This window comes from Brienomyrus brachyistius, chromosome 8 (genome assembly GCF_023856365.1).
Source record: "Brienomyrus brachyistius isolate T26 chromosome 8, BBRACH_0.4, whole genome shotgun sequence".
In the NCBI taxonomy this organism is placed as follows: Eukaryota; Metazoa; Chordata; class Actinopteri; order Osteoglossiformes; family Mormyridae; genus Brienomyrus; species Brienomyrus brachyistius.
The window spans coordinates 3,677,526-3,702,367 of NC_064540.1; the positions used below are offsets into that span (position 1 = coordinate 3,677,526).

General features: G+C 45.4%; 1 protein-coding gene across 1 annotated transcript in view; it reads left to right on the top strand.

Annotated features, from left to right (window-relative positions):
- Positions 1 to 24,842, top strand: part of dock3 (dedicator of cytokinesis 3) — a 184,712-nt gene that overhangs the window by 143,563 nt on the left and 16,307 nt on the right. The window contains 18 exon segments of the mRNA XM_049023708.1: positions 1,662 to 1,787; positions 6,752 to 6,876; positions 7,314 to 7,476; positions 8,213 to 8,319; positions 8,866 to 9,037; positions 9,450 to 9,547; positions 9,864 to 9,947; positions 11,470 to 11,570; positions 11,870 to 11,951; positions 12,439 to 12,609; positions 15,934 to 15,999; positions 16,001 to 16,127; positions 17,176 to 17,303; positions 20,553 to 20,699; positions 21,813 to 21,911; positions 22,188 to 22,282; positions 22,711 to 22,786; positions 23,364 to 23,464. Coding sequence (XP_048879665.1) covers positions 1,662 to 1,787; positions 6,752 to 6,876; positions 7,314 to 7,476; positions 8,213 to 8,319; positions 8,866 to 9,037; positions 9,450 to 9,547; positions 9,864 to 9,947; positions 11,470 to 11,570; positions 11,870 to 11,951; positions 12,439 to 12,609; positions 15,934 to 15,999; positions 16,001 to 16,127; positions 17,176 to 17,303; positions 20,553 to 20,699; positions 21,813 to 21,911; positions 22,188 to 22,282; positions 22,711 to 22,786; positions 23,364 to 23,464 — 2,068 coding nt within the window.

The following is a 24,842-nucleotide window of genomic DNA, read 5'->3' on the forward strand; positions in this document are numbered from 1 at the left end:
TGTTATGGAGTTATAATGCTGTAATGCTGTAGACGGCATGGCAGATGACTGTCAGTAGGTTGTGACCAGCAGATCCGCCATAAGGTGGATTGCTGTCGCTCCAACCTCCCGCCCGTGTTTCTGGCTTGACTGTAACGACGGCAGACGGACTAAACGGGCAGGGAGGAAGGCGAGCGGTAGCTAAAACTCGACGGCCATATGAGCTTTGGGTTCAAATCTACCGGCAGTAGTGGGAATTATCATGGGGAGGCCAGGGGGATGGGGGGGGGTGTGTGGCGAGCGGCTCGGCTGAATGACCCCCCCCACGACAGACGGAGGCGGAGTCATATGGTAGCGTCTTTGTTTCGTTATCGTTTGCCTGGAAACAGCAGCGTGTCAAGCTTACTGCTGGCATCCTGACCAGTGCCAGCGAAGGGCTGTGAAGAACCTCTTTCCACTGAAGCAGAGTCCGTTTGAGAAATATACCTCATTTAAGATACAAAATGAAGTTGTTTTTAACCCAACATGCTGTTTTTAGCCTGGTTGTATGTCTGGGTAACTTAATATAAAACTAAAATGATTTTTCTTTCCAACGCATCAGAATTTTTCTTATTAATTACTTAATCAATCAATCAATCAGTTAGTGAGTTAGTTAAATACCCTGTAAGGTGTCCGGTTCATCTATGCATCCAGTGTCCATCTTCCAGAGTCCTTCTTCCTGTACTGGACAGCCATTGGGGGGTGGGGGGGGGGGGGCTTAGGGGCTGAAGTAACAAAGGGAGAAAATACAAACTCCGCACCTTTTCAGCTCACAAGCTGCATAATTCATATGTCTGTAACGCTGCCAGATGGCGTTAATGGCAGATTAGGTTGCAGACAACGAGAAGGTGAAGTGCACTGGCATCAGCTGGTGGGAAGCAGTGAGAGGACTCCAGTGAGGACTGCCCCCCCCAACCAGCACCCACTGCTTTGTCTGACTAAAACCTTCAGGATGGGACACACAGCTCCATCGCTTACATCAGCCAGTATTGAGCCCACCTGGCAGATTTTAAAAATGGATGCCGCTCTTCCACAGCGCTCTTCCATACTCTGCCTGGTGACTCACAGGTGCTAAGCAGGGGAGGCAGTGGAAGCAAGCCTGGGGGGGGGGCATGCGCGCGGGGACTACGATTTCACTGTGCGTCACAAGAGTTTATGGCGGCCGTCTGAAGACGTAATGAATGAAAGCATTCCAGTAAGTTAATTCGTATTTTTACAACAAAAATCCAGATTTCCTAAGATAACCAATCAGATTGTAGAGGAGGTGGGTCCAAGCAACTAGAGGATGCAGGACCAAGACATCTAATTGGGTGGTCCCGCTTCCAGTAGCTGCATCTATTATCTGATTGGATATTTCTCTGAACCAATCATTTTTCCTTCTGCCCTCAGAACATTTTTATGTAAGTAAAACTCCCATGAACTATCTGTGACTGACATCCACACAGGTGTCCGAGGGGCCTAAAGTTCTCAATAAACTGAATGTAAAACAGCAACGAGTCACACAGCCTGGGAGTCTGGGTGTTTATCTTGCCCTAGAGATTCTCTTCTCCCTGCAGTCTATTCATCTATCTACATTATCTGGTCATTTATCCTTTTCACCCCCTCCCCTCCCGTCCGTCTTTCATCTCCATCTATTTCCGCAGGCCTGATCATTTCCCTCCAGCTACTGCGGGGGGAGATGGAACACGTACGCAGGGAGAATCCGATGATATTCAACCGGGGGGCGGCAGTCACACGCAAGCTGGGCTTCCCCGACGTGATCATGCCAGGTGAGAGGAATCCACCAGAGCTGGCAGCAGACTTGTCACGTGCGTGCGAGTGTGTCAGCGCAGATTTCAGTAAGAGGACACATGTCTCACTGCTAAACATGAACACGCACTAATAAACTATGCCTCTGCAAACTGGTTACATCACTAACTACTTGGTGGTACTGAAATACTAAATACTAAAAAAACTAAATTCGTTAGCTTGCCAGTAATTAGCTTGTACATGTATAGTTAAATAACGGGCAAGATAGCTACTGAATAATGATGTTATTGTTGAACAGAAAAAGAAACTCCCTTGGAAGCTAGATATTGAACACATAATTCACCACAGATAATTTCAGCACTTTTTTTTTACATACTGCAAATTGTTTTCTACTGCCACTTTATTCCATAGCACATTTAACACTTAAATAACAAAACTGGTACATGGTACCTATCTGATGGAGAAAAAAAAAATCCTTTATCCGTAGAGGACGGGGGCGGCTAATTTGTCATCCTTTTTAGTTGGTGATGACACCACCGCTACCAGTGTAATGGTCAATGTCTTCGTCATGTACCACTAAATAATACATCGTTTATGCTGCGGTTGATGTGCTGCATTGGTAACCTAAGATCAATGTATGGTATGTATCCATAGGCAATGCGGTTCAGCTGATAATGTGGCCCATATTTTGTTTGAAGCATATACGCTTAACATGAGGTTAGAATGTTGTATTTCGTTTAGGTGTAATAAATAGGCTCTGTCTAAGAGCAAACAACTAGATTGTTTCCCATCGATTTTTCAGGATGTCAAGGTATTGCCACTGAGAAAGTGAATCTTGTTTAAATTTCCGCCACGGATTATTTACTGTGTTTCTTTGGCTTGGGCTGGAAGCGGTACAGGTATAATATACAAATAAAAATGAGCCGGTTTTCCAATGATTCACCAGCCTGTTTAGTAGCGCAAGATAAATACAAATATAACAGGAAATGTCACAAGAGGTTTGTACCTGTGTCTGTTATTTAATGAATTTATAATGCCCTTTTATCTCCATACAAAGAGAACTTGCATCAACATAGGTTACAGTGTATGCAACTGTTTTATTATGCAGCCATATTGCCATGGGCAAATTAGGGAGGTAGATCATTATACACGTTTGAAAACATCATTTAAAATCATGAACGAATACAGAGAATTACAAAAATTACATACAGCTGATCATAATCATCGCAGGCAATATTTCAAGTGTGTGTGTTTGCACAGTATGTGTTAGGTTAATGACTATGTGTATAAGGAGAAAAAAAAAACTAATTCAAAATGACTAGGTGTGATTTACTTCAGAGACAGGATAAATACAAGTAATTATGGTCCAGATAATCACAGGTATTTCGTGTCGAAAATATGGATAAAGCTACAGACGGCAGCTGCGTTGTTACGTTAAAAAACACTGCCACCGTAAGGAGTAAAGTATGGTTTTCTCAAGCTCTTTGTTGCTTTTGCTGCGTGTATGATTTCCGACTGAACGCCCTGCTTTCAGTTTCCTCCAGGTCTGCTGCGCCACCCGCATGCTTACAGTATAAAGTGAAAGCTATTTTCCTCCACCGGTCTTTTGATTTAAAGTTTTATTTTGCGAGCTTTCCTATGTGTCCGCCGTTTTCCTCCTAGTCAGTGATTTGTGCTGTTTCAGGTCTGGTCAGCACAAAACGCAAGCAGGTGATGACTGGCTTTACTTTTAAGGCGGCAGGTTTATTTATTGTAGACCTTGGGACACATCCTGCATCAGGCTGTTAACAGTCACATTCCTTCACTTGGTTAACGAGCTTTTATTTGCCCCTGGTCAGAATGTCTGCCCGTCATCCCAGCGGAGACCCTTTCATTTTAGCCCATGCATTCATTGACACGTGTGTGTCTTTGTATCTGTGTTTTTCTCCCACACACGCTGCTCCTACTGTTCCGGCGCACCTGCTGTTTTGTCCCCCCCATCCTAGAGGTGAAGATAGCTGGGTGTAAGTGCCACGCCTGACTGCGCCCGTATCTGCTTCCCTGGCCTTCACCCGCTATCCGCACAGGAGCCCTGTCTGCTAATGCCTAAACGCGGCCGTAGCGTAAATGTCTCCTGTCCCCGACGTATATTTAATGGCTTGGCCTGTTTCCCTTGGATGATCTGCTCCGTTGATTCACGCTCACGAAAAGCCTGACAGCACCGATGCACCGTCGCTGCTCGCTGCCTGTGAAGCGGATCCGTGCTTTTGTTCGTGCACAGTACTGCAGTGTGTTTTACGGTTTTAAGGTTCAAAACGATGACTTATTTTCTTTTTGCATTTTTCGCGAATGCACGCTAAACACTTGAACTAGATGAAATAGAATCTGATCATCGCTGTCTTACACTTTTCCGTCTTACATATTTTCCCCGCATCTGTGTTTGTTTGCAAAAAAGGAACAGATTCGTGCTGAAGTAGAGAGAGTTAATAAATCAATCGGTTACCGAATTTAAGACTTGTGTTTTTTTGTGGCAAAATTTTATGGTCTTGCGGGCTGGGCGCCGATGAACTCTATAGCAGCCTAAGACACCCTCCTTCCTTAATTAACCTCAGTCAACACCGCCGCAATCTGCGGCTGCTAGATAACTGAGGGACATTGTCAATAAAGCGTACAAACAGAGTGTAGTTTATTGAGTTCATCACGCACATAAGCAGTCTGCAGCTTCAGCGGGGGAAAGAAAAGCCGCATTCATTCCTTATCAATGAACTTTTCAAACAGCTCACAGGCGCTCGGTCGCTTCCGATTAACTGCTCTGTTTTCAGGCGCTGTAAATGGAGGCAACTAAAGCCCACCGCTTTATAAATGTGGCAGAAGGACGAAGTTGCTGTAATCCGCTGAAGTTCTGCCGAGTTTCGAGTCTGAGTATAACTCACTAGTGAGTAGGTAAGGATGTAACTAAAGCGCCGCTGGTGCAGCCGCTGCAATCGACGCTTTGGGGCTTTGTGGCGATAGGGTGTCATGCGCAGAGCTGCTGCATTGTGCGTTTGGGCATCTTACGCATGTGAAGCCTGATTAGCGATTTATTTTTCCTTACTTCTAAGAAAGGTGAGATGCCTCGTTCTGAGCTTTTTTTTTTCCACACAAAGCAATGAACCAACTGTGATGAAAATGATATCATTTGCATTCTGCGGCATTATTTTATTTCATAGATATATACATTTCTGTATTCACTGACAGGTTATGCTTTCCTCTGTAACGCCAGCTGTGCCCTTTGGGACTGAATTAGAATGGTGATTGATCAGGGAAATACTTCCCTTTACACAATGGCACTTCTGAGATGATGCTCAAAAACCAGAAGTTCGATGAGCCTAATTCATGTCTAGGACATTATAATTTGTCCCAAAGCATAGAACATAGTTTTGACGCAAAATCTGCCAAAAATGTAAATAAAATGGTTTCAAATACTGTCACTTGATATTCATTGCCAAACACTGTAGTGTAAGTAGCAACCAGACAACTAAGATTATCCATCCATTTTCTGAAACCACCAAGGCACAGAACAACCCAGAATGGGATGCCAACCCATCGCAGGGCACACTCACACACCATTCACACACACTTACACACACCTCAGCCTTAGCATGTTTTTGGACTGTGGGGGGAAACCGGAGTGAAACCCCACAACACGGGGAGAACATGCAAACACCGCACACACGTAGCTCTGTTGGAGACTCAAACCCAGGTCCCGGATGTGTAAGGCAGCAGTGCTAACCACTGCCCCGATTAAGACTATCCAAATAATATGTTTATTTGTGTTTGTGTTGAAGTTATAATACTTAAAGGCACCATCACCACTGCCAATTCTAGGCACTTTTCCCCATTACCTAAATCCAGGCTTCCAGTGGTGCAAAATGTATGGGCAAGGAGGTTAGTCACTCACAACTGATACTTTGCAGGAAGTGCAGTGCAGCTTATAGACAGGGTGCTTTGTTTACTGAGAGAGAGAGAGAGAGAGAGAGGTGTTAGGTAGGGGGAAAGTAGGGAGGGTACAATGGGTGTCACACCTCGATTTTACAGTGTTTACAGTATAGCTTTGGTGTCATAGTAAAAAGATGATATCTAGTGTGCAGTTTTACATAACCCTTCATATGTTGGGTGCAGTGCAGCAGTGGTCTGGTAGCATAGATAGCAGATACAATGTTTGACTTCTCTTTTGGAGCATAGTGGGTGTTGCAGTAGGGAGCCTAATAAGTATTGATTCAGATTTAAAGGTACATGCATGCGGTTTAAGTGATGTGTAGCAGAAGCAATGTGGTGTCTGCAGAATAAAGTGATGTGGAGCACTGCTTCTTTCCAGCTCTATGCTGAGTGGAGCTTCCAGGAGTGGAATCGCCGGTGTAGATATTTCGTGTCAATACTGGCACAGAAATACTGTCAGCTTGAAAGTACATCTCATATTGCGTTATTTTTTTCCCTCGCTCTACCAAGTGACACTCATCTGAAAATGAAAGTGGGGATGCTGGGAAGGGAGATGGGTCTCAAGTGGTACTTTATCTTCGGGGGGGGGGGGGGGGGGGGGGGTTAAACAAAATATAAAAAACAGAAAGACGGTGGTGAGTCTGCTTCCGGGAATACACCGTGAAAATCACTGCTGTGACCTTGCCGGTTAATTAAAGCGGGCCCTCACTGTTTGTCTCTGTTAAATATTTAATTCACATTCAGTTATCTAAATAAAAATGCAATTTCATGCAATTTAGCCGAACGAGGGAAAAGGGGGATTCACATGCATTGCAGTTTGATGGTGAAATGCTAAGGTAAGTCTGTGCTGGAAAAAGTAACAACAATGTCAAATTTCAGTCATGTTTCAAGCTGGGGAATTAAAACCGGCCTGTTTTTGATCCTCGTCTGAATGACCCGAGTTGGTTCTCTTTTTTATTTAGTCTAAATTGACTGTTTGGTTAGTCATTTTTACACAAGTGTTACATGGATCTTGTCTGTGTCTCAGGTGACATCCGGAATGACCTGTATCTCACCCTGGAGCGCGGGGACTTCGAGAGGGGAGGGAAGAGCGTCCAGAAGAACATCGAGGTCGCCGTCTTTGTGCTGTATGCTGATGGCGAAGTCCTCAAAGTAAGATCGAGTAGATAATGCTTATCTGCCAGGGAATTGTATAGGGGGAAAGAAACCATGTTAATTGCTTCTCAAAAAAACTAACTGAAAAGTCTGGGTAGAAATGTCTCAAATGTAGAAAAACAAACAGTGTGTGAAATATAAATAGTTATCCTTCAGCTTTGCACGTGCGGAAAAACACACATTGAATGCATACAGGCGCCCAACTGAATGTATTGCATCTGCTCTTTTTCATTTTTGCTTCGCAAACGATTTTATATATATATATATATATATATATAAAAAAAAACGACTCCCTGGTTGTCTGTGCTGCTGAGAGGATAAACTCCTTCAGGTATAAATCAAATTCAGTGCAGTGGTCGGGTAGCGGCGGATGTAAAGGGATGAAAGGTGGGTTATGAGTTGCCGTTGAGCTGACGTAGACCCCTCTGCCGCAGGACTGCATCAGCCTTGGCTCCGGGGAGCCCAGTATCAGTGAGCACCGCTCCTTTGTACTCTACCACAACAACAGCCCTCGCTGGAGCGAGCTGATCAAGCTCCCCATCCCCATCGATCGCTTCCGCGGCTCCCACCTGCGCTTCGAGTTTCGCCACTGCTCCAGTGAGTGACCTGTCCGCCCTCCACCCTCATTGTGCCCACCCGCCATCTCAAGTCAGTCTGATGGTCAGAATGGATACATACCTTGTCATCAATGGCGTCCCTTGGTTACAGTCTCTTGGCAACACTGGATGCTCCTGTACAGTGCATTTTTCACCTGTCAAGTAGGAACTTTGGTGCTTGTGGTGTTTCTGATCTGAACAGCTCTTCTGATTTTTGTTCCTCTCTGTTCTTCTGGTTCTTACAAAGTTTTTGTAAAATATCATATAACTGTTGCACCAATGGTATGTTGAGCTTGTTCCTGGTCATTCACTGGAAGCTCATCCCATTGGCATTTAAATCTAAACTGGACCCTTGACAGATTGTAATCTGCATCAGTTGTATGTTGCTTCAGACCAGAGCATCTAATAAATAAATAATTGTAAATATGTTGCCTGTTCCAGTCTCTCAAGCCAATTTACTTTAGCCAGATACTTTTATCCAGCATAGGACTAATTAGTTTCAATTAATAATATAGAAATTTACAACAGTCAGACCTCTCCTGGGAATGTGGATCTCCTCAGTGTCAAGCCCGACTACCTTCCCCGTGATGCTATTTGCTTCAGTGTTGATCTTGGTCTGCAACCGACCGTTTCAGGTTAAAGGAAACAGATGGTTGGGGAACGGTGTGGTTTGCATGTGGGAAACCCGTGTCTCACTTTGCACACGGATGAGCCTGTGTTACTATGTTGCTCCACAGCTAAGGACAAGGGGGAGAAAAAGCTGTTTGGCTTTGCTTTCACCCCGCTGATGAGAGAGGATGGTACCACCCTGTCGGACGAGAGCCATGAACTTTACGTCTACAAGGTCAAGAGTCACTTTCTTCCTCTCGTTCTTCAAGTTTTATTTTCAATTCTAGTAAAATGAAATTCCTGCCTGTATGTTTTCTTCATACTGGTGCTGATACTTCATGCTAGTGCCCTACTAGGCTTGGGCGGGATTACGGTGATGTGGTTTACTATGGTATTTTGCTGTTACCGTGGGACCCATGCCCCCAATCCCCTGTTAATCGAATTTTCTTGTGGGAAACCAACACATACTGGTGCTTTTCAAAATACCCCATACTGCAGTATACTGTCTGGATGGTCTGTAACCCTGTACCAATAAATGCAACAGAAGATTAGTGATAAACAGCAATAAGTAACACTGTAGGCAATATTACACTAAAACACAGTTCTGTGACTCCCTCACTCTCAAATACACACATAAACTCACAGGTTTTATCTAGCAGTGTTGCGTTCTTATTACTTGTATGTAGTAGACATACGTGTGAAAGCCGATGCATCTGTATCGATGGCCACAACATCGCATTCAGGATTCTCCTGCAACATCTGGCTGCTCTCTGCTCCTCAGTGCGACGAGAACACGACCTTCAGCAACCATGCACTTTACCTGGGTCTGCCGTGCTGCAAGGACGACTTCAACGGCTGCCCCAACATCCCCTCCAGCCTCATCTTCCAGCGCAGCACCAAGGAGACGCTCTGGATCTCCACACAACTATCATCCACCAAGCTGACCCAGAACGGTGTGTGTGTGTGTGTGTGTGTTGGGGGGGGCAGATCTCAAACACAAGGTCAGAGGCTCCAAGAAGAGGCACAGCCAATAAACGGGAGATGAATAAATGTCAGGTTTGTTATTTTTCATGGCTTTGGACCATGCAGATTAGTTATTTGAATTAATATCTTTTTGGAGACCTAAAGTTCAAGAGTCGAGACATTCAGAGGCTCAAGGAGACTGAGCAAGAAGCTGAAATGAGAGGGAGTCCTATTATATTTAATGGAGCTGCTGACCATGGGAGAACATCAGAATAAGGCACAGCCTTTCAGAGACTCTTTCAGAATAGATGATCGTCACACTGTCAAGCATACAGTTTGTTCCCCCTGCGTTCATGCAGGACGTGCGAGGCATGTAACATTAAAATGTGTTGCTTTTCCCAGTGGACCTCCTGGCCTTGCTGAAATGGAAGGCTCACCCAGACAGGGTGATGGACATCCTGGGAAGACTTCGCCACGTCAGTGGAGAGGAGATCGTTAAGGTGAGAGTCGTCCCCCAGCACTGTGTTCCTGTTGTGGTACAGAGCAGCTCACAGCTAAATTACAGTGGAGCAGCTTAGTCTGAAAAGGGCACAAAAACAATCCGGTAGAACCCGAAGCCGCTGTGCAGTTGGCATACAAGTGCCTGAGAAACCCAATTACAGTTCCAGTAGGAATGAAGAATGAAAACAAATACATATTTTTTTACTTTACATTTTGAAATATGCCTGAGAACTTTATAGACATCTGACTACCGCAATAACAATGCTCTCCTACGGTGTTAAAAATTACTGTTGTCTCCTGTCTCTTCCAATGCAGTTTCTGCAAGACATCTTGGACACCCTTTTCTCCATTTTGGATGATAATACTGACAAATACGGCCCTCTGGTATTTCAGTCATTGGTAAGGAGACAGCTTCATTATATTTTTCCTCATACGTTATATAGCCGCATGGGTTTTCGATATGCTTTATATCGAGTTATCAGATCCTGTGTGATTTTTGTGACCGGTGATGAATTTTTGGAGGAAAAAGACAAGGGGCTTTATCATCCATCTTGATGGCTTCAGAAACACAGGCATCTCTTTTTTCGAATGTCCTTGTCTTTATCGCGGTGACAGGCATTTAACTGCCATCGTGTCTTTGCACGTGTGCGTGCGCGTGTGTGTGCGTGCATGTGGACGCACACCCTGATTCGTGATGCTCTCTGCCTCCCTCGCAATCCCCATTAAACGGAGGCGATGTGGATTTTTAGGTCACCCCTGCTAGTGGAAGGATTCTGTAGCTTTTCCGCTGTCAGGCTCCCCGGGGAATGTTTAGCTGGCAGAGACCTCTTAAATAGAGTTGAGGAGTTATCTCCATTGTCTCACCTAAGATATCCATCACAATGTTCTGCAGAACTGCAGAGAAAAAATAGGCCTCTGTGGGAGTATTACAGGTCCTGTGTGTGTGTTCCTTTATACTCTGTCTCCCTAGAGTATTACAGTGCCCGTTTGTGTGTATGTGTGTGTGTGTGTTGCTTTACACTTCCTCTTCCTAGAGTATTACAGTACCTGTGTGTGTGTTCCTTTATACTCCATGCTCCTGGAGTATTACAGTACCTGTGTGAGTGTTCCTTTATACTCCATGCTCCTAGAGTATTACAGTACCTGTGTGAGTGTTCCTTTATACTCCATGCTCCTAGAGTATTACAGTACCTGTGTGTGTTCCTTTATACTCCATGCTCCTAGAGGATTACAGCACCTGTGTGTGTGTTCCTTTATATTCCATGCTCCTAGAGGATTACAGCACCTGTGTGTGTGTTCCTTTATACTCCATGCTCCTAGAGGATTACAGCACCTGTGTGTGTGTTCCTTTATACTCCATGCTCCTTGAGTATTACAGTACCTGTGTGTGTGTTCCTTTATATTCCATGCTCCTAGAGTATTACAGTACCTGTGTGTGTGTTCCTTTATACTCCATGCTCCTTGAGTATTACAGTACCTGTGTGTGTGTTCCTTTATATTCCATGCTCCTAGAGTATTACAGTACCTGTGTGTGTGTTCCTTTATACTCCATGCTCCTAGAGTATTACAGTACCTGTGTGTGAGTTCCTTTATACTCCATGCTCCTAGAGTATTACAGTACCTGTGTGTGAGTTCCTTTATACTCCATGCTCCTAGAGTATTACAGTACCTGTGTGTGTGTTCCTTTATACTTTCGCTTCTTAGAGTATTACAGTGATGCCCCTGGGACAGATCTGTGCATAATATATAGTTTTACTTTTACTTTACTTTAACGCCCCTGCCTCCCTTCCTCAGTCTGAGTTCTTCCCCTTGTGAAAAGCAAGGTAAAGTCTAACATAGATATCTGTAACCCTAGCAAGCGTTCACCATTGCAGTGCTCTAACCCCAATTATTCTCTGCTCCCTCTTCTCTCCACGCAAAGGTCTTCATCATTAATTTGCTTCGAGACAGCAAGTATTATCACTTCCGGCCCGTCATGGACACCTACATCCAGAAACATTTCGCCGGTGCCCTGGCTTACAAGTAGGTTTCGTGATAATCCCGACTCAAAGGAAAACGCAGTCTGTAATAACGGCAGGCGTCTGCGGAGGCAACGATTGCCCTGTATTCGCTGGCCACTGCAATTCTTGGTTATGAGAGTTGGGAATTTGGTTTATTATATTTATAATATGGGGAAGAAGTGCATCTGTGTCTTGTCATTTCCTTGCTTCCTAGAGAAATAGGGGAAAACAGACTTCATTATAGAAAGCATGCTTCTTATCTGAATGTCTTTAATGGATAGAATGACCTGATTAAGGCTAATTAGAGTTTTTTTTCCACAGGGAGTTGATTCGGTGCCTGAAGTGGTACATGGATCGCTCAGCTGAAGTAGTTCGCCAAGACCACATCCAGGAGGCCATGAGGGTACGGTGACATATCCAGCATCGAAGTCAGTGTGTCCCAGTCCGGTCCTTGGGGGCCCACAGTCAGTCCATGTTTTTGCTTCCTCCCAGCTCCTTGCTAGACAGTTCACATTTTTGCTCCCTTCCAGCTCCTGTGGACTGCCTGTGGGTCCCCAAGGATCGGATTAGGAACCACAGATCTAGTAATCACCATGTTCTAGGTTCACTAGGTACATACATAGTCTGATAGGTATGATTATGGCTGCAGCATCATTATTAATGTTAAAAATGATTTATAGTTACATTTTAGCTGAAATACTTCCTACTATGTTTCCTGAAGTAATAGGTAGAAAGCTTGGTCTTGAATTAAAAATAATTTGAATAATGAATTATGTATGTGTTTCTAAAGGCATATTTAAACTGTTTGCTTGTTCGTCATCCCATGGGTTTGTAGAGAGTGCAGTGATTGACATTCTGTAGTAGCTGTCATTGAAATGTCCTTGTGCCAGGCCCTGGAGTACCTGTTCAAGTTCATCGTGCAGAGCCGCATCCTCTACTCCCGCGCCACCTGTGGCATGGAGGAGGACCAGTTCCGGACCAGCATCCAGGAGCTCTTCCAGTCCATCCGCTTCGTGCTGAGCCTGGACAGCCGCAGCTCAGAAACGCTCATCTTCACCCAGGTGAGCAGATGAGGCCGGGGGACAGAAGGGGGGGTCACAGATGCGGCTACGCTGGTGCCAGGGGGCGTTGGCACCTCATGTGGTGACCGGGAGGATGCGGCCAGGGCCCAGTCCCGTGTGATCCGACCGTTTGGCATCTCCATCCCCGCTCCAGTTCTTCAGGACTGTTCTGAGCTCTTGGCCTCTCCCCTGGAAAGCATCCATTCACAAAATGTCCTGCAGTTCCATCGCTTTTCGGTGCAGCTCATTCATCATGTACAAATTGTAATTCTTGTGTCGCTGCCAAGTTGAATTTTGTTCAGTGAAACAAATAGCACTTAAAAGAGACGTAAAAATGTTGCATGTATGTATTTCGGTGATCCTCTGCCGCGCAGCTGGTTTGATGACACAAAATGGTTCGTTCTGCTGACGGGAAGCTGAGAAAGGTGTGAAAATCATACAACAAACTCACGAGAAAAAAATACCGAGAGAGAAATTATTATTAATGGGGCGCCGATTTTATATGAAATATCTGTTCGCTCCGTAGGATTTTTTCAGGATTGGGGCGCATCCTCCTACCGGATTCCAGTGCCACCTCTTTCCCATCCCATGTACCGTAGAAATCTTCTCGCTTGTTTATAACACCTGTTGTCTTTTCAGTGGGGGGGGGGGGGGGGGGTAAGGTAGGTAGCAGCCGTCAGCAATGGGCCTGCTGGCGGCTGATGATCTGAAGTCGACCCAGGGCACGCTCGGAATGGTCCTGCTAGATCTTCTCTAATCCTAACATCTCCTCCCAGTCTTCTCCTTCTCCCTGCGACTGACCCTCTGCCTCTGGATTCTGTCCTGCTTTAAATACACATATACGACTCGCTCGAGCTCGAGGACACTGTACTCTGTTATTCATCACAAATGTCATAGCAGGTATGATGTTCAGGATTAGTAGGAAACGCCCTTTTCAATCACAACGGGACACTGTAATTTCGGAAGATTTCTTATCCACATTTTCTTCATCAAAATGAAGAATCAGTAAAGACTCGTGGAAGCATTCCTCTCAATTTATTTCCATTCTCTGACCATAGGCAGTTTTCCGAAGTACTCCAGAGTCCAAAAAATGATAAATCCATTCGACAAATCAATATGTTCATTATCTCACCATTTAACATTCAGTTTTAGAAAGATTAGTGCAGTTCAGTGCAAAGCAGATGGCTGGTTATAGTTAAATAACTTGATTAAATTTATTCTTTTGGCTGCAAATTAATGACCAGTTGATTTATTGTTGAACACAGTTGACAGTGGTCTTTTTAAAGGCGTTAATTTAACTGGCCTTTTTCGTTTCCTACTGCAAACTGCGAGACAGCTGTTTTCAATCAAGCTTCAACACTTCCACCAATAAACTGTCTTTGGCTGTAATTCACGTGTCTGTTTTCCTTTTTCCCTCTTCAAATGCAGCTATTCCTTGTCAGTTTTAACTGGGTTTAGTTTCACTCAGTTCCCTGGGCTGAAAGTAATGCTTTGAACCGTTGAAAGTGATTCTGTCCAATAACTCTGTCACTAAAGCTAACATAGCAGAGCACATGAAACACCTAATTTTGGGAACTTTTGCCTCTTGCAGGCCACGGAGCTGAAAGATTATCCCAATACATTTTTTTTCCGGTTTTTAAATATGCATCCATTATTGATTTTGCGTTGTATTTCCGCCTTCCGGCATGGCTGCAGAAGGAACATCTCCAGTTCTCCTGATTTTCTGAATTGTCTGACTCTCGCTCGGGTTCATCACAAGCTCATCCTTCCATTGAGGAGTTTAAGAGGTCAGTGTGTTGAGGGAATAATAGCTTGTGGCCTCGTATTTTCCATTTTCCCCTTCAGAGGAAAAACCCCCCAAAGATAAATTTGGGGGGGGGTGCTTTTCGTTGATCTCCCTCTAAGTATCTTTCTCAGTTCTTCAGTTCTGTTTATATTTGTGTTGTGTATTTTCACAACATTGTCTCAAAGCACTTTACATGATCCCTGCCCAGCGCCCCCAGAGGGCAAGCCGGAGGCGACAGTGACAAGGAAAAACTGCCTTTGTAGGAAGAAACCCTGGGAGGAACCAGACTCAAAGGGGGAGCCCATCCTCCCTGGGCTGGCAGAGGAAGCTCAAAGTAACAAAGTCCTGATTTATGAAGTAAAAATGTGTGTAATCCAGGTATGAATGCAGAAGGTCCAGTGGAGGTACAGAAGCTGGGCTCTGGGGGGGCAGGTGAGGAATCGGCTTCCTCTGGCCAGACGGGGTGGAGGTGCAGCCCAGCAGCAACCTGTCGTTGACTTTTGTTTTAATATTTATTTTTATTTGCCCCCTTTTCACCTTCTACCCATGGTCCCTGATGTTTTTCTTGACTCCTCCGACCCCCCCTCGACTGTGTCCCAGGCCCCCCAGGCTCCTCCTGGACAAAATGGCGGCACGGCCATTTGTACGCCGCCGTGGAGTGCTGCTGTGCTCCGGCCCCTTTCGCTCTCTGTAAGTAGATGTGCACCCCCGCCCCCCCCCCCCCCCCCCCCCCCAACCCACGTTGCACATAGCACTGCAAAGGGCCTCTTCCGCTGACATTCTCCCCGTTCTTATGATCCGGCACCCTGCCTTCCTCGCCCTCCTGAATCCTCCAGCAACCAAGAGGAGAAATCCAACCCCAAGCCCCTTCTTTCCGATTTGATCTGGGTGCCAGTGTGATTTACGTTTCCTTTTTTTAAAATCTCCTCCCGCTGTCCCGCTTTCCCACGTGCTAACTCTTCCCCAGTGACTCACGGCATCGTCTGTGCAGCCCCGCTCGGAGGTCAGCATCGCTCTGCCAGGAATGAATCGTGTCACGTGACTCGTCAAACGGCGTCGCGGTTCTTGAATGCAAACCCATTGCTCACAGAAAGGCAATGGGAGCTAACAGAGGGCCATTATTAGCCGTGCAGAGGACTAACAGGGAACCTCGACATCTCCTGACATTCTATTAGTATCATTAAACAGATCACTGAAGTGGCAACGCCACCTAGTGGCTGTTTACCTAAATACCGTTTGCCTTTGTGTTATTCAGTTACTTTCCCATTCTTTCACAGATAATAATTGCTTCATATGCATTTTCTGATCTACATTCTGTGGGGCTGTGGTCTTTGGCTGTTTTTCCTTGCTCTTTGGATTTTGTGTAACCCCCCCCCCCCCCCCGACCGTGCCTGAGAGTCCACCTACACCTGTTTGACCCAGAGGCATGGTGCCCCCCCCCCCCCCCCCCCCCGTCCCCTTATCCCGTCCACACAAAAGCAGGGAAAAACCACTGAACATTTCTCCTCTCTGTGTGTCATACCCCTGTCTGGCCACAGGCGGCGCTGCTGAACTCCTTCCCTGCCATCTTCGATGAGCTGCTGCAGATGTTCACCGTGCAGGAGGGTGGCGGAGTTCGTGCGGGGCACCCTGGGCAGCATGCCCAGCACCGTGCACATCGGCCAGTCCATGGACGTGGTCAAGCTGCAGTCCATCGCTCGCACGGTGGACAGTAAGCTCTTCTCCTTCCCCGGTACGCTCCCCGACTTTCCCTTTCCAGCATCAAGATTTTACTGTCACATGTGCTGAGGAACACAGTGAGATTCTTGTACCACGGTTGCAGGAAACGGGACAGGTGCACAAGGGACAATAGGACAAAAATAGTGCAGTACAGGACAGACAGCAGTGTGATAAGAGATGAGACAATGCAAGTACAAAAAGACAGGATGTGCAATTTAGGGCATGAAACAATAAATATGTAATAAATATGTCATTAACCACAAGGGGTTACTGGAGAGATTTTGGTTTCTCTTCTGCATCGTCTTCTTGCACGCTGTCTTTCCCATTTCCCTGTTCTACTCACTATTTTGTACAAATGATGTCATAATGAGCTGCCACATGTTCTGGTCAAGCACCTTGGGGTGACTGTGTGCAGAAAGGCACTATATAATAATATATTGGATTGAACTCAAAACCTCACACTTCTCCCGCTGGGGAGGTAGCCTCCTTCGTGCTGTCTCTACCACTCCTCCCTCCCAGATCCACTCAGCTAATCCTGAATAACCTAAACCAGGTAACTGGTTCAGTTTGGACTAGCAAGGTACAATCAACTGGGTGATTGGGCGACATGATGACGCAAAAAAATCTCATAGATTAATCGTCGCGACGTCACTGTGTTCCTCATGTCGGCTTATAGGCATCTGAATGCTGTGTTTCTTTGTTGGATTGGACTTAATTTCACATTTAGTCTGTTTAGTTAACAGACAGAAAACACTAATAGGCCATTAAGATATTTCCCTCCTGAATGGTGTCAGTGAGCCCGTCTCTCCATTTATGTGATTTCTGACAGTTTAAATGGCCGTTACATTAATCACTGATGAAATTTTTCTGAGTCGGGAAATGAGAAATGATGCTAATTAGGCTCTCGCACTGCCGTCGATTATCTGCTGCCAGGAACAAGTCTACTGTCATCCCCTGGTAAAAAGCTGTTTGATTTGGCCCTTGTGTGGCACATGCTTCCACAGGCAGCTTTTCTGACATCTCTCGGTGACCCCCCCCCCCCCCTTCCTTCCGGGAAAAAGAGTCCCGCAGGATCCTGCTGCCCGTGGTCCTCCACCACATCCACCTGCACCTGCGACAGCAGAAGGAACTTCTTATCTGCTCCGGGATCCTCAGCAGCATCTTCTCCATCATCAAGGCCAGCTCTCTGGTAATCTGGGCTCTGATACCCCCCCCCCCTTCCCCAGCACTCCATGCTAAAGTGTTGTTAGCTTATCGCCGTGGTGCTAAATGCTGAGACAGCAACGATCATTTCAGATTAACACATTTATCAGGAGTTGTTATGACTGCCTTGCTGAAAATGACTTCATTTTAATTGGAGGCAATGGACTGATGTATGAGATAACCAGATAATTATGTAATTTGTCAAGCAGTAAACCAAGCAATAAGGCATTTTGTGCTGGGGTGGCATGCCACACACATCCAAGGTTGGAGGTTCGAGTTTCATGTTTTCTTTGCATGTACATGGAGTTTGTATGTCCTTTGAAGATGTACAGTTGGGCTAATGCACGGTGACCATGCATCCTGGAAAACCTGGACTTCTGAAACGCATTTTCCTGTCATGGAAAAGTCATGGAAAATGAACAAATTGTCGATATATGTCCTGATTTTTTTCATGCATGATAAAATTATAAACTAGTCATAGTTTGAAGTTGTAGGGTTTTATAAAACTTGACCACTTGGATTTAAGTATTGCCAAATCCAAATCCTGCTTTCGGTAGCAAATGCAAGTGTATCTGGTTGGGATTACCATATTTACCTGAATATAACGGGAGGTAACAAAAAATTAACAACAACTTTACCCACAAATTATTTTTAACTGTTTACCTAAATCATAATCACTAAGCAGGTAAATGTATTAGACATCCACGATGTTATTTTACTGACATATACGAAATGCACACCATTGTTGAGGAGCCTGGCATTGTTCTCATTTCCTTTCTGTTGTTACTTTGTAACAATGCAGATAAGTCATGTTCTCTTACCTACATTGCTTCTTTTAACAAGCTGCAGTTACGGTTCTTTAACAATGGTATCAGATGATGATTTGTGAAATTACTCAAATTTGGTGGTGCACATTTTCAAGTGACAATTTAAAGAAACAATCCTGCCTTTTATTCATACAAATCTGGGGTAATATCAAGTACAGAAATACCATATTCATCTTGAATAATGTTGTGTAGGTGAGTATTCAGCAGATGTGTAGTGTTTAGTGTGCTAACTTCACCTGTTCTAACTGGTCCCCAAAACTTTCATTGAAAAACACTTGCTGTTAAACACTACAAGATCTATACTTGCATAGACAGATTGAAAATATTTATTACAGGTAGTTTGGTTAGTTTAATGCTACTGACATAGCTACTTTGACTCAAGTGATGTATGGCTTCTACTGACTGACTAAATGATTTTGTTACACTTTAGTTTGGTCAATATATAGAATATGTCACTGAGGTGCTTAAGTTAACTGTATGTGTAACTGCAGGGATTCATTCATGCTGCAGGCAACAATTTTTACTCTGCTTCCCTGAATCATTTCACAATTTTTTGTACAATTTTTGCTACTCACTCTTGGAAATGAGTTAGAGCCAAATTTCCGGGGTGGGGAGGGTGTACTGAATGTACCATCATTTCAATGATGTTTCAGACGATGACAGCAAGGGAACCAACAATATTGGTAGAACTGTCGCAATGTAATCAAGATTATATGGCACAAGTGCGAAAATTACCGGGGATTTAGATGACAGGTGAAACATTCAGCTTTTCAGTACTTTACCGACACTTGTTTACATCGTGACATGATTGCGACAGCGTTAACTAAAACTGTAAAGGTAACTAATAATAGATCTATTTACTCACCTGGCTGCCACAGCGCAAAACCACTGAAGAGTTTCTACAGATCCATTTCTGTCATTTTGATATATTGGGCAAATATTTCCATTTCATGATTGCTGATCTTATTTAGTTTCAGTTTCTTATTGTGTACTCTGTGCTATTGAATTTTTTTTCATGAACCAATAAATTCATTGTACTGTATAGTTCGAATATGGAACACACCAATGCAAGATCTAAAAGTACTACATGATGAATGGATTGCTGATTATGAAGTATTTTATAGACAATGTTTAAAACAATAGCCATTTTGATTATACAGTTATTGTAGCATTAAACACATAATAGCTCTTTTCATCATGTCAGCATGTGTGGATTATCAGTAATGGGATATACTGTAGGAAATTGTGAGATAATTTAAGAGTTAAAGATATCAGGATATTTTATAGGTATTTTAAGTTTAGCTTTTGACTGCAAAGTCTCAAAGAAGCCCTCTTGGTGAGAGTGATGTAAAAATGAGTGAGTCGTAAAAACCTCCTGGAAACCCTGTAATGAGCATCTCCAAGTTGCTTATAGTGTATGATAGTATGTGTCCCGCAATGGCCTGACATGCTGTTACCCAGCCTTGTGCCCTTTCCTGCCAGGAATATGCTTCAGGTGACCAGGATGAGTGGTTACAAGATTGATCTATAATATTGAGTTATAGATACATGGTTCTTAGGTCCCAGGAAGCTATTAAAAATAGAGAATCAGTTTTATAGCCATCCCTAATATAATGTTCAACTTAGCCCTGATTCATTTCGTTTAGGTTCTTGCGTGTTCCTTACGCACTGTCTGCTGCTGGATACTCTGGAAGACTCTGCTTCATGAGGTCTTCTCGTGGTGCCATTATCATACTCATAAGTGCAGAGGGAGGTGCTGGAGTCTCCACAGTCTGAAGCTGCTCTAGCTACAGGCCTCTGTCGCCATACAACACTGTGCGACGCCTCGCCTAATACAGTAAAACGTGAATAAAACACCAGCATTAGATTTGTAGTCTACAGATCACTGTTCTGTACTCGGGATATTTCTCTAGTAAGCGTGTTGAATTAGAAATGACTGCGTTGTTTTTATAGGACTTCTGGGCCAGTTTTTCAAATGATATTTCAAAGTAGGAATGTTAACATCGCAAGTAAATTGTGGTTGGGGTTTTAAACAGACATGGCCAGTTTGTTCAAACCTAGCCTTCCAGATCTTACTCATGCGGCTCAGACTTCAGTGTAAACGATGTCGTGTCCCAGGTGTTTTTGGTGCTTTGGCCAGCGGGGGGGGTTTAGTTTGTGCAGGTTTTGTTAAGTGCCTGGTGCACCTGCGCTCTCTATAGGCCACTCGGGTACCTGCAGGTTGCTGGTTGACTGCAATTCATTCGTCTCTGGCTCTCTCATCCTGACACTCTTTCCGTTGAATATGAAAACACTTTTCAGAACGAAATCTGTTTTTTTCTATTATCCTCACATTCTGAACTTCCTCTGTCTTCTCTTCCCTTTCCCCTCTCTCTATATCTCTCCCTCTTTCTCCCCCCCCCCCACAGGAGATGTCGGTGCAGGAGGAGGTGGAGATGATGGTTGAAAGTCTCCTGGATGTTCTGCTTCAGACACTGCTTGCCATCATGAGCAAGTCTCAGTCTCAGGAGGCGGTAAGAGGCCAACGCTGCCCGCAGTGCACGGCTGAGATCACTGTTAGTAACTAACAATCTGGTTCTTCTTTATTCGTCCTACCCACCCTTCCCTTCCTGGCCATCAGCCACCCTTGCCCACCCCCCCCCCCCCCCCGCCTCTCACCCCATACACCGCTCGACCTCCACTTCTGCCCCAGCATGTTCGCCTCATTGCCATGCAGCCCCTGGACACTCAGCCCAGCCTTTTGCACCTCAGTGCTGATGCACTCGGCCACAGAACCATTCAGTCCTGCAGGTCATAAACTAAGCGCGCCGCTAAGCGCTAGGCGGAGTCTCAACGTTCACTCCTGCCCCTGGGAATTATTCCAGACCTTCAGTTGCTCATCCTTCACCGCATGATGTAATACATGCGGCGACAAACGCATTTCTCCCAATTCCTGTACTGGGAACTGAGAAAGTATCTGGCCAGTGAAGTTAATGGAACCCGACTGGGAAATCTGATTGACTAAATATAAGTGGCACCCAGATCAACAGATGCCTCATCTGATACGATAAACTCTAAATTATCAAGAAGAAGCAATTAAAATAGCAGCTAGCCTTAGCTTAGCTTGCCCTGTACAATGCTCAGCAGCTTTGGATTTGCTTTTATGATCGGCCGGCGTGAACTTATCAAGTTTCTTTTTGCTTGACTTATACAGCTTGATTGCGCTGCATATGATATACAGAAAGGCGCTGACTTGGCTAAGGCTAGGTATTCATTTTTAATTTAATTCATTGGACTACCAGACAGGCTACATGCTTGAATAGTAGAAACATACTTAAGGTATTCTGCTCTATGCTAGTGTTTCCCAATCCGGACCTCAGGGACCCACAGACAGTCTATTTTTTTGTTCCCTCCCAGCTCCCGGAGGGAGCAAAAATGTGCACTGTCTTGCAGGGATCATTGAGGGAGCAAAATGTGGAATGGCTGTGGCTCCCCGTGGACTGGATTGGGAAACAATGCTCTGTACAGCCCGGCATGGTTTTTGACAGTATTTTTACCATTCCACACTTCCTTCCACCCTTTCTCCCTGTTCCCCATATACATTTTGTAAATTTGCCAAGGCTTTTGCCAGCAGGCAGCTGGATTGACTGACGGGTACGTGTGTACCTGCTGTTTTTCTCGTGCCACAGGGCGAGTACGTCTCCTGCCTCCTCTCTCTGTTGCGCCAGATGTCAGACATACATTTCCAGCACCTCCTGGATAACTTCCAGAGCAAAGAGGAGCTGAAGGTGGGTCACTTGCCAGTACCTGGGTGCTGTTCCTTGTCGGATATCCTCGCCCTCTTGCCAGGCGTCCATTATGTCATCAAGTGAATAAATTGTGGAGAAGTATCTAAGTGTCGGGGTTCTCCGAGCTGAATGTAATGTATTTTCCGCACATTTGCATAAATGTATCTGCTGTAAAGTTTTCAGCCGTCCAAGGGATTAACACATCATCCGTAGGCCGCAGACAAACTAACTTCAGTAGGGGCCCGAGCCTGAACCTTGTGCTGTGATCTCTCCCAGGAGTTCCTGCTGAAGATCTTCTGCGTGTTCCGCAATCTCATGAAGTTGAGTATCTTTCCCAGAGACTGGAACGTGATGAGGCTGCTGACCAGCAAGTGAGTGCATCTTTCACGGTCCGTGATGTTTTCTGGTGCCAAGGAGAACAGGAAGCACAGTGTTCCTCGTGGAACCGAACTCTGTACATGTGGTCGGAATTGGGAGGGAGACCCTGCTCTGTTGTCCCCGGATGTTTGACGTTACTTTGGAAACACTAGTGTTTATTCCCAAACTATTAGATTTATTTTAATTAATTTAATTGAGAGAAATGGTAGGAAGTAGATTTTCCTCATTAACGGATATAAAACACTGGAACTGACTGAACTGATATGTTCTTTTTGAATTTGTTATCTTTGAGACTTAATCTCTGATGATTATTTTAAGTAAGGGTCTCTTTATAGATATCTTAGACAGTTCAGGGGGTTTCTGAAAATGGCCGTGTAAGTAATGATTTTTTTACTTCCATATTTTTCCATCTTTCCATCAGCATCATTGTGACCACCACCCAGTATTTGTCACCGGCTTTGCACAAAAACTTCACCGACGCCGACTTTGACTTCAAGGTGCGTGTGAAATTTCCGGAAGTTTATGTGTGACAACTTCATCAGTTGGCTTTGACACCAGTTTCCATATGGAAGACCAACTCCCTAGTAATCTGTAACACCTGAGTTAGACTTTTGTTTTGTCATTTTTGGAGCACTAGAATAAATGTCCTTTGAAGGTGAATGATTAATCATCATTACGGAAAAACCGTAACATGAAGTATAGCTTCAATTACACATTGACTTCCAATTTACAAGCAAATTCATCTTTTAAAGTAATATCGTAACTTCTGGAGTAAATAACTCAGGAAGAGTAAGGTCGATTGATCGTTGGATCTTCACGAAGGCCTGCTCTCTATCGCAGTAGTCCTCAAGCCATGAGAGATGATCATGCTGAACCCAGATTAGCTGGAAGGCAGGTGCAGGAGTCTGGCAGCTTCAAACTGATCCTCACCCTAATTACACAGTTGGGTCATTCTCAGGGTGATAGCTTGTCTCTGCAGAGCTCGCGACGTGCTTTAATGTCCATACGTACCAGCCCAGCTTCAGAGGCTCTGCCTAAGATGTCGCGCTTTCTATTCCTCCCCCACCATTTTAGGTGTGGAATTCCTACTTCAGTCTGGCCATCTTGTACATTAACCAGCCCAGCCTGCAGCTGGAGACCCTGACCCCAGCCAAACGGAAGAAAATTCTGGAAAAGTAAGACCATCGCACGTCACGTGACCATCGATGATCATGAATGAACGAAAGCGTGAAAGACAAGAGTCGTGCTTTAGCTTTATTGCTGTAATTTTTTTCCTTTAACAGAAGCTGAACCCTGTTTGCCTGAATGTGTTTTCGTTGGGTCATATAATGATTTTGCTTCTCTGTCTTTGAAATGTTTATATCACTTCATCTTTCCAGAATGATTTATTTAATAATTATTCGCTCATGCCATTTCTCCAATTCCAAGCTACCAACATTTTTTGTAATGTTTTCCTAAGGAGGATCAAAGGTTTTTCATTATAGTAACATGGGGGTGCATTACAAATATATTATACTGAATCCTGTGTTAGCAAGTTGCATTGTTTGGACTTGTAGCCTTAAAATAAGCTTCTTTGTCAGCGAGCTGGACTATATTCTATTAATATTTGTATCCTGGGAGCTCTGCTCCCCAGCACTGACACGAGAGCCGTAGTGAGTCATCCTGCATCACGCCGCATTGGCGCACGATGCACAGCAGCCTCGCATCTCGCACAGCCCACGATCTCGAGGCCGGTTTCCATGGGGAGACGGCATCGGAGCCCGTTTTTAGCGGAGGCGTGAGGTGCCGGGGGATGAGGAGAAGCACACGGAGCCGGGTGGGATGGATGAGCGGAGGGTTTGCAGGCGAGGCAGTGATACGGAGGATGAGGGGCGTCAGGAGGAGCGAGGGCCCTGTGGGGGGCTGCATGCTGGAGTGATACGGAGGATGAGGGGCGTCAGGAGGAGCGAGGGCCCTGTGGGGGGCTGCATGCTGGAGTGATACGGAGGATGAGGGGCGTCAGGAGGAGCGAGGGCCCTGTGGGGGGCTGCATGCTGGAGTGATACGGAGGATAAGGGGCGTCAGGAGGAGCGAGGGCCCTGTGGGGGGCTGCATGCTGGAGTGATACGGAGGATGAGGGGCAGCAGGAGGAGTGAGGGCCCTGTGGGGGGCTGCATGCTGGAGTGATACGGAGGATGAGGGGCGTCAGGAGGAGCGAGGGCCCTGTGGGGGGCTGCATGCTGGAGTGATACGGAGGATGAGGGGCAGCAGGAGGAGCGAGGGCCCTGTGGGGGGCTGCATGCTGGAGTGATACGGAGGATGAGGGGCAGCAGGAGGAGCGAGGGCCCTGTGGGGGGCTGCATGCTGGAGTGATACGGAGGATGAGGGGCAGCAGGAGGAGCGAGGGCCCTGTGGGGGGCTGCATGCTGGAGTGATACGGAGGATGAGGGGCGTCAGGAGAAGCGAGGGCCCTGTGGGGGGCTGCATGCTGGAGTGATACGGAGGATGAGGGGCGTCAGGAGGAGCGAGGGCCCTGTGGGGGGCTGCATGCTGGAGTGATACGGAGGATGAGGG